Source organism: Bidens hawaiensis, unplaced genomic scaffold, assembly GCF_021521415.1.
Source record: "Bidens hawaiensis isolate Kalapana, Puna unplaced genomic scaffold, B.hawaiensis_p1.1 tig00040274_1, whole genome shotgun sequence".
Classification (NCBI taxonomy): domain Eukaryota; kingdom Viridiplantae; phylum Streptophyta; class Magnoliopsida; order Asterales; family Asteraceae; genus Bidens; species Bidens hawaiensis.
This window is the reverse complement of record NW_027497119.1, coordinates 57790-68009: the sequence shown is the minus strand read 5'-3', so window position 1 is coordinate 68009 and position 10220 is coordinate 57790. Positions and strand designations below refer to the sequence as shown.

General features: G+C 35.5%; 1 protein-coding gene across 1 annotated transcript; it reads right to left on the bottom strand.

Annotated features, from left to right (window-relative positions):
• Nucleotides 1-7894: 7894 nt before the first annotated feature.
• LOC143592022 (uncharacterized) lies at nucleotides 7895-9282 on the bottom strand. Its single transcript, XM_077072041.1, has 2 exons — nucleotides 9189-9282; nucleotides 7895-8862 (listed from the first exon to the last, which is right to left on the bottom strand). The coding sequence occupies exons 1-2, from the start codon at nucleotides 9280-9282 to the stop codon at nucleotides 7895-7897; spliced, it is 1062 nt and encodes a 353-aa protein (XP_076928156.1).
• Between the last annotated feature and the right edge of the window lie 938 nt (nucleotides 9283-10220).

Genomic DNA, 10220 nt, shown 5'->3' with positions numbered 1-10220 from the left:
ACTAGTAACCGAGACAAAACAACTAACTGAAACAGGTGACTATAAGTAGAACTTAAAAACGGTAACAAATTTGATACTTCATAATTTTAAAAACTCAAAACATATCAAATTCAAAAATCAAATTTTATAAGTTTACATATATATTTTTTTTTACTCATATACAAATAAATAAATAGATAAATGAATAAACACATAACACTAGCACAATAAAGTGAAAAATCTTATGACGAGGTCATATCGGATGGAGTATTAGAGGAACAAAATCTGCATAAAAGAATTTTTTGTAGCACACCTGCGTACCTGTAAATTCACGATTACGTTCGCGACCATAATCGTCAATTTACCTTACGACTGTGTCCTAACAAGCCTTCCATTATGCATTTTAAAAACATGGCTTGGCTTATAACAAAAGAGTAATGTGATGACAAAATAATTAAGAAATGATGTTTATTCAAATGCATAATTATCGCGGAAAACGTCTAGAGGCGTGCGTGGTAGTAAAGTCTGAATCGAGCGTAGAGGGTACGTAAGTCAAAGTCGTGATCCCTTTAGTTGTGTAGCGTTGTCTTCGAAAGTCATTTCCATATTTGTATAGTGTAAGCATGAACAATTTATTCAACTAAATGAAATCCGGAAAGTCAGAGATTGACGTAGGTGCCTAGAAAGGCTCTAAAAATAGACCGAAAATCATAAAATGATCGGCACGAAGATTGATATGAAATATTAATCCTAACCCAACGTCTACCCATTATCTCACAAGTCTGATTTTAAGGTTTAAGTTTTCTACAGGAAAGAGCCTTAGCTCTGATACCATAACTGTAACACCCCAACCCGGAACAGGCTAACGTGTTACTATTACAGATATCAAATCAACGCCACAATCCAAAATACAACAAAAATTAATGCAACCTATGTCATATTATTAAACAAAATGAATTAACTTTTAGAAGCTTGAACTTCATTTTTATCTCTCATCACTAAATTCCCCGAATCCCGGATTACCTGAAAACAAAATAAGAAAAACAAAACAAGAAAACACGGCTGAGCCAAAAATTGCCCAGTAACGGAAAAGAACAATAGTATAGGTAAGGACAGACGTAAGAGAATAAATATACGAACTTCAATTCAAACTCGAAACCAACCTTTTTACTGAAAACATATACTTAATAAAATTTTGATGTATGATCCGACACTTGGCCAGAACATCATGCGGAAATATATCAGAACTATAACAAAAACACCCAGAGCCAGAAACATATAACTTGTAACATATAATGTGTGACGAGTAACATATAACGTGTAACATTTAACTGAACTATAATTTAATGCGAAACATAATCCGATACACGATCGGGACGAAATCTGAATATACTCAAATTTAATCAAATGCATATACACATATCAAAACGGACCAGAAATATAGCGAAACAAAATATAATTACTAAAATACACGACGATGATGTTAAAATAAATAGGTCGTGTAATACGGAAGCACCCAGAGCCTAAACAGAGGGGTACACAGCTAGCTAGTCCATGCACCAAAGAGACGGTGTGGGTGGCGTGCACACATTGTTCCATCTCAAACAGAAGTCAGGAGTCAGGAGTCGGAGCTAAGATCGATCTATACGCCTCTAAGTGGCCAAGGTACTACATGAGTACTTTCAGAGACGCCGTGAACTTTGATTACGCACTGTCACGATAAGTGCCATGTCAGGAGTCAGGAGTCAGGAGTCGGAGCTAAGATCGATCTATACGCCTCTAAGTGGCCAAGGTACTACATGAGTACTTTCAGAGACGCCGTGAACTTTGATTACGCACTGTCACGATAAGTGCCATGTCGTTGACGCCCCAACGACAAGTCAGAAATGCTCGGGTAACAGAGTACTAAAACTAAAAACATATAACTAAAATATATTATATAAAATAACTGAACTCAAAATATAACCGACACGTAACGAAAATCCGTACTACAAAGTAACGGAATAGATTCAATACTATTAGTAAACGAGAACAAAAGCCGCACTACGAAGTAACGGAATATAATTAATACTATTAGAGAAAGAAACCAGAAACCGTACTACCAAGTAACAGAATATAATTAATCCTAAGAGTAACAAAAACAGAAACCGTACTATGAAGTAACAAGAAACAGAATCCGTACTAGGAAGTAACGAAATATAATTAATACTAGGAATGAACGAAATCAGAAACCGTACTACGAAGTAACGGAATAAATAATACTAAGAGTAAACGAAAACAGAAACCGTACTACCAAGTAACAGAATATAATTAATACTAAGAGGAAACAAAGACGGAAACCGTACTACCAAGTAACAGAATATAATTAATACTAAGAGGAAACAAAGACGGAAACCGTACTACCAAGTAACAGAATATAATTAATACTAAGAGGAAACAAAGACGGAAACCGTACCTTAGTTTAGCAAGTAAGGCACAGTCAATTAAATCTTAGTGTGCGCACGCCATACGATAACCTATGGTTTGATTACAATACGAAATTAGCTGTATTAACATAAGTACTTTGGTGGATTCGTTGATTTTTCCCTGGAACGAACAGTTTTCAAAATTCATGATTTATATAGAAATAACGTGTATAAACTAATTTGAACATTGAATTATTATTTATTTATTTACTTTTTGTCATCAAAATTTTAATTCTAATTTATTTTATATATATATATGTATATATATAGAAAAATCTAAGCTTTCAAGTTTGATTTAAAAGTTACACATGGTGGCTGTAGGAACCATTCATATTATTTATTATGAGTCTTCAGTAACTTTTACAAATCATATATATGAACACAACATGAGCACTACAAATCAAGTAAATTTAGTATCAACTAGTCTTATTACAACCGACAGAATCAAACGAACCACACAGAATTGATTTTCTTTTTCTTATGCATGTATTGTTTTTTATTAGAAATTTCATATACAGTTTGTATTTAAACGTTTTCCATCGCCGGAAAAATCAACGATCATAGACACCGAACAACTTAATTAGGCGCATGCGAACTATAAGAGAGTGAGTTGACGATTACCTCTATTGTAGAACAAAGTTTACGATGCACAGAAACGAGAGGGTTCTCCAAAACGAACAAATATCGAAGGCGGAAACTCAAACTGTCGGTGCTTGCAGGAAACCGAAACGAGTGGCGATGCACGACATATGTCACCGGAAACTAAATGTGAACTAACAAAGACACCGGTGGCGACTGACTTGCGGTGGTTGTTGGTCGTACACGATATGTGACGGTGGTGGCATACGTCGTCGGATTTTAAAACTAATATGGCGAATCGGGAATAACTCACATTGCTAGGAGATCAATTCGCGACGACTCGTCGGCAATGGGTCACCGGCGGCCGTTGGAAGCAGAAACGGAGTAGGCGAGATGTGAGAGTAGGTGGTAGGGTTCGTGAGTCGTAATCAAGGGTTTACGGGGTTTTTTAAGCTGACCGAATTAGATATAGGAACTTGAGTTTTGATCTAGAATATATATATATATATATATTCAAATCCATACTCCTTGTTAAACACGAAATCCTCATAGCATATTACGGTATTCCGGTACGTTAGTTGCTGTGAATTAGCAATTTAAAACAGTTAGTATTTATCCAAAAATCCCCAACTGGAGGTTTGCTTTATATACATAGATTTTTTTTTTTTCAATTAATTTTTAAATGTGTATATATATTCATTCTTTTAATTCTCTTACAAGTGCATACCTTACATTTGTTAATACTTGTTGCTTTTGAATTTATACTTGTAAGATAAATATGTTACTTTACAAAAATCATTATTTTACTGAAACGATTTTATGAAGTTTAAAAATAAATTATCCAACTCAACTTTATATATTTTCTTATATCCATTACTAATATTTATTATTTTCAATATTTTAAATATGCGGATATTACAACTTATAAGTTAAAATACTTTCATTTTAGTTGAATTAGTAAGCCGCAAACATAATGACAGAACCATGAACTTTTCTCATGTTCGTCATCTTCATAATCGTCTAGTGCATTATCTGTGGCATTATAAACTTCAACGACATCGGCATCAACATTATTTTTGAAGACTGTCATATCCACTTCTACATTTTCTAAATACTCATAACCAATTTCTTCAATAGTGTAATCTGAGTCATCCTCAGTTTCATATGAACCCGATTCATGTGAATCAGTTTCCTTACCCTCTTCCTCATTCAACCTATTTGATGTGTATTCTATATCAACATCAACTACCTCGTGTCCCTTTTCATTTTCAAACTGATTTTGGGAAGCAAACGATGCATTGTTTATCAAACGTGAATGCCCATGTTCCACATATATATCAACCACCTTAATTCCACCTTTGACAATGTTAAAAATTTTCTTAAAATCAAATTTATCACATAGTGGATGTATACCCCAGTCCATACACACATTCAGTTCTCTATAATGAAAGTAAAGTACCTCGTTAGGAGGATATCCTAAATTCCTTGCCATATCGACCAAATCACCCTTACCAATTTTTCCAACCTCCACATTATCGATGAAAACTGATCGACCTCCCTCGTAGGCTCTACCGGGAAATTGAGAAAACTCGCCCCCATGGAAAATATTAAACGTAAACAGGTTGTTATCATCTGTAACTAAAAGAAAAAAAATCAATCTTTGTTTATAACTTGAACTAATAACACAAAATTGTTTATAACTTGAACTAATAACACACAAAAAAACCCTAATTTGGAACTTACTGTTAGTGCCGACGACAGAAAACTCCTCGTCAGGAAGACGAATCCTCCATGCTCCACGGCCCATGGAAGAAGATGGAGAATGAAGAAGATGGAGAACAGAGAAGACCACCAACAATGATGAAGAAGAAGGAGAACCCTAATCTTTGTTTCAATTTCACGATGAAGACCAACGATTCTGATGTATGAAGAACATGGGGGAACGATGGCTGTACATCGACTGCAATTTTGGTTAGGGTAAATTAAGTTTTACACTGGGTAAATGTAATAGAAATAGGAATTGGCAAAAATAACCCTCGATCTAACGGAATTGGCAAAAATAATCCTCCATCTAACGTCCAGGTTAACAGAAGTTAGAGTGAGGGACTCATCGTGTTCAAGTTTTAAACGACGGGGATTCATGAAGTTCAATTTTTTTTTCAGGGATCCAGTGTGAGTCTACCCTATAACCCCAGGGACTCAAACGGTAATTTTCTCTTGTTATTAATATCAAAATTTTCTGACACGTGCTCATCTAATTTTTTTAATATATAATGCTTGAACTATGTGAAAGAAACGTACCTTTTCACAATCTTTTGATTTCAATGTGATGAACTTATAAGCATGCCATCGACAAAATTTTATGTTGCAGCTTTGCCCACCCTCATAATTGTCGGTAAGCTACAAATGGCTAAAGATTGTTTATATATGTTTCATTTCTAACCCTATCACATATAAGTAACACACTTCTAATGACTTGTTACTTACCAAATGGTCATATGTTTTTACTTGTTCACGGGTTGCTCTGTTGTGCAGGGTTCGACAATGGTCCTTCCACATGTTCACCTACGGAAACCTCCTTGTTACAACTTTTCCTTCATCTAAATGATAAGATTCAGTGGAATTATCGCGAACTCAATATATGTCTAACTAGTTCAGGAAGCACGGTGATGATTGGCGAAGAATGTTAAGAAAGTTGATACTCTTGTCCATGCGAATATAACAAGTGTCACAATGAATGCATAGCTAAAACTACTTAAAAGAGGGGAACAAGCAACAAACTAGTTTCTGATTGCATATAGTTTTAGATGTATTTATTCTTGTTAAGCTACCTATAACTTTTAATAAAAAAGATAATGTTTTATCTTCTTTAATTTAAAAGTTTCACGTATGTAAATATGGTATTCTAGTGTATGTAACTCTGTAAGTATGCCTGTAAAGGGGAGATAAACGTTTGTCAAAACTCTCTTCTTTATTATATTCTCAATTAGTAAAATTCTATCTTATAAACTTTGTTCAAAATGCAAGGTTGCAGTTACAAATTATCTACTTACTGTAAGAAATTCTTAATTCAAAGAAATTCACAAACGGTATAGATTTTATTCACAAATTAGTGATTTAACCAATTAACCAAGCCCAGATAATACACCCATGACCCATCTGTAAAAGTCGAACTTTGCCCAACCTTTTAATTCATTCGTACAACAAGCCCATTAAGAAACTCTAAAGTCTAAAAGAGTACTTTGAGCCCAACAACCCTGCTACCCCAAACCGACACAATAACAACTCAAAACCGGTTTGGGCCAAACCGACCCAGACCGTAGGTTTGTATACGAAGAAAAAAACCGGTTCACGACTTTGTTAGAGGAGAACTTGGGGATGGCAAGGCTGTATGTTTTTGGTCGGACATTTGGTGAGTTAATTCTAAATTTTAAGTTGAATTTCCTAATATTTATAGGTTGGAAAGAAACAAGTCTTGCAAAGTTAAGGAGTGATTCTGGTGGTATGGTAACAAGATTGTTTGGCAATGGGATTGGTCTCGTATTTTGACATACGATGTCCACAGAGAAGAATGGCAAGATTGCTAGAAACGGTTAGTGGCGTCGGTTTGTAAAATTGGCACTGGTTCTTGGAAGTGGTTGGGAGATAAGTCAAGCTAGTTTTTGGTAAAATTAGTTAAGAAAAATAACCTCAAGTCGGGAAGTGAGCAATCTTTTTGTTATGAAATGGTGTACATGGATTCCGTCTAAGTGTCAAATCCATGTGTGGAGGAGCGTTGGATTGAACATTACCTACTCAAGATGCGTTAATTAGGAGAAATGTTCAAGTTCATTTGAGTAGGCCGGTGTGGGTTTTGTGGCTCGGCGCCTGAATCGGTGGGCCATATCTTTTTATTGCATCAACGGCTTTAGAGTTTTGGAAATGGGTTAACAACTGGTTTAAGGTGCTAATGATTGCGGCTTCGTTAGTTAGAGATTTACTTATGTTTCATGATCAAGCGGGTTTTGGGAAAGTCGAGAAAGAGGCTTTCCAAGGGATCGTGGTTATAACCTGCTGGAGTATTTGGAAAGCCAGGGATGAAAAGATGATTCGCGGTAAATATATCAAGATTGAAGGCATTATTGGAGAAATACAACCGTGGGGATTCCTTTGGTTCAAGTTGTATAGGCCGGAATTTTGAATGATCTCATGGTTAGATTGGTGTTCTTTTAATTTGATGTAATTTTTGGTGTGTTTGGCCTCTCTCTAAGGGTGTTTGGTGGTTGTTTTTGCTGTTTATAAAAGTTATAGTTCGAAAAAATAATATAAAAGGTTGAAACAGAACATTTCATAAATCTAGTGTTATAAAAAATGTTACTAACAAATTTTATAAAACATGTAAAACTCAGTAATGCTGCTTCTAAAGTAACACATCAAACTTAATGTTTCAATTAGCGATGGTTATTTACACTAGAACAGTTTTGAAGTTTTGATGTTTACATTATGTCTTCATATATAAATGATCTTAATTCAAAGGTATAACAGAAGTATGCAGAATAGTTGTTTACAAAACATAAGTATTTCATAACTTTTATATTGAGGTCGCTTGAGTTGTTGAAATACCGAATGATTACTCACTTTTACACCTAATTTATCAATAAAAATTATGAAATCATTCATCGGCTCATCACATAACCATTTATAACTTGTTTTATCATAAGCGTTTCTCAGTCGTTTTGATATTTTAATTTTAAAGAACATCAATCATTTATCTTTAGCCAAACCATTCCATAAATTCAAATACTTGTACATAGCAAGTTTACCAACAGAGCAACATCAAAAGACATAGTGTTTTAGTGCAAAATATTAAATGATTCATAAAATATGCATCTCTAATCTACCCTTATTGTTGTTAACGCACTGTGAATGATTGATTCATTCTGAACGTGGCAGTCGGCAAGGGTAGAGCCATCCATCATTTGCCTCCCCTCAAAGATAAATCTCACCCTGTCAAAGTCATTGCCATAAACATCCATAGTAATGGTCCTTCCAGATTGAGACCTGATAAATATATTCATATATCCTGCTGATAAGCGCACAAGTGTGAGAGTGGATTCCTCGTTGATGTTACAGTCAGCAACAATGTCGATGTTGTCCAGAACCGTTTCATCGAAGATCAACTCCTGCTCGTCATGAGGAACATCTACCTGACCCTGGATCTTGGATTTTACATCGCCGATGGTGTTTGAAGGCTTGACTTTCACAGTAATGACCTTCCCTTCGAATGTTTTGACGAATATCTTCATTCTTCCCCTTGATCTACGCACAAGTGTGAGGGTTGATTGCCCGTGAATGTCGAAATTGGATAGGATCTCGCTGTCCCTAAGAGCCATTCCATTGAAGATCAACATCTGCTCTTTAACAGGAACACCCTCCTTATACATGATCCACAATTTCATATTGGCGATGATGTCCGTGGGGGTGACCGACAAAGAGATGGTCTTTTTTGTGAAAGTATGCACTAATATTTCTATCTTTCCGTTTGGTGCCGTATCAATGCGAGTAAGAATCGATCCGTCGTTGATGTTTAAGTCATCAAGTGTGCGGCTATCTTCAAGGGCAACACCATTGAAGACCAGCATATGTGCAAAATCAGACATTTTGGCTTTCACGTTGCCGATGGTGTCCGATGGGCTGACTTCAAGATAATAGGTGATCTTTCCTTTAATGTTCTTGATGAATATGTTCATAAGTGTGGAAGAACCAGATTTCTTCTTATCCTGAATCTTGCGTTGTATCTGACTGATGGTGTCCGAGTCTTCGACCTTAACACCGCTGATCTTATCAGTGGCGGTTATCACTTAGGTGCAAACAAACAAGTAAATAAACCATAATCCCACTCGTAAAAGCAAAATTAGGAGTGGAAACAAGCGGAGGTAAGATCGAGGTAAAGCTTGAAAAAGCTTGATGTCATGAAAAAGCTTGATCGAGGTAAGATCGTTTAATAAACAAGCTTAGGCTCGGCTCGTTTGCACCCCAAGCTCTTTAAAATTATTAAATACACCCTAACGACTGATCCTATAATTTTTTACCTAAAAATCTAATGAACCGTTAATTAATTAATAAACACTTAAAACAAGTACAAAATTTAGCAGCAAGTATTTAAAATAATAATAATGAGGATACCAATTATGTCGTAACTGCCGTCAAGGTCACCGGGGTTTGTTCTCTTCCGGTTACCATCTGAATCGTCGCTGTTTCCTCTCCTCAATGAAGCCATTAATTCCTTTTGCTGGTTAATTGTGAACTCAGATGATTATTGATTAGGTTTTTACGTTGCATTCATTCCCAAGGTATATATATATAAATACCATAAACAAAACCCTAACTTTCATCCAGAAAACGGCCTGGCCCAAAGAGAGACAATGGACCCCCCGGGGAATCACTTTAATCCCATTATATATACCCGGTTTTTTTTTAAAATACCCGGTTCCGGGTATTGAAAATTAAGGTGTTGGCAATAGCCGGGTCGGGTTCTGGTCTAGGTATTGCCTCTACAAGCCATACTATATGCATTGGGTTCGGTTTGGGTATAGAACCGGGTATTCTAAAACTGGTTATTCTAAAACCGGGTATTTGAATACCCTATTTCCGGGTATTGAAAAAAAAATTCCTATTTTTTGGTTTTTTCGGGTATAGACTGAATTTTTTAAGGGGATGCACTTTTAGGAGTATTTTTCAGGTACGGATTGGGTAATTAAAAAACCCGGTTTCGGGTGTCACACCCCGACCAAAGGCGGCGGAACATGCCGAGGTGTAACGATTGCCCATAAGCGCATGACACTATTTAAAGAGACAATATTTAACAAACTCATTTCATTTCACAACATCGAAAATGTCACATAACCAAATATTCATAAGTTAAATACAACAAAATATAGCAAAATATAGCAAATCGAATATTGTTCATTTTTGCTAATATCCTAACGGTATTTGTGTCATTTTCTTCACCGAACTCCATAATCAACCTAGATGCAAACCTGTAACATTTCATAAAATAAAGTTGTCAAAACAAAGGTTGGTGAGCAATTTATAAGTTTAAACAATAGATATATAGCATGAAAAGCCACAAAACTAGTATACAAAACCATAAATAATAGCTATAAACTTGGATAAATTGACAATCGCTAATAGAATTACGTTAGCGCCACCTAGCTA

What these genes read in the sequence shown, in the direction of transcription:
- LOC143592022 (XM_077072041.1), bottom strand. Translation starts at nt 9,282, where the DNA reads ATGGCTTCATTGAGGAGAGGAAACAGCGACGATTCAGATGGTAACCGG. An exon ending in CGGCAGTTACGACATAATTG is followed by an intron (nt 8,863 to 9,188) that starts GTATCCTCATTA and finishes TTTGCACCTAAG; the next exon opens with TGATAACCGCCACTGATAAG.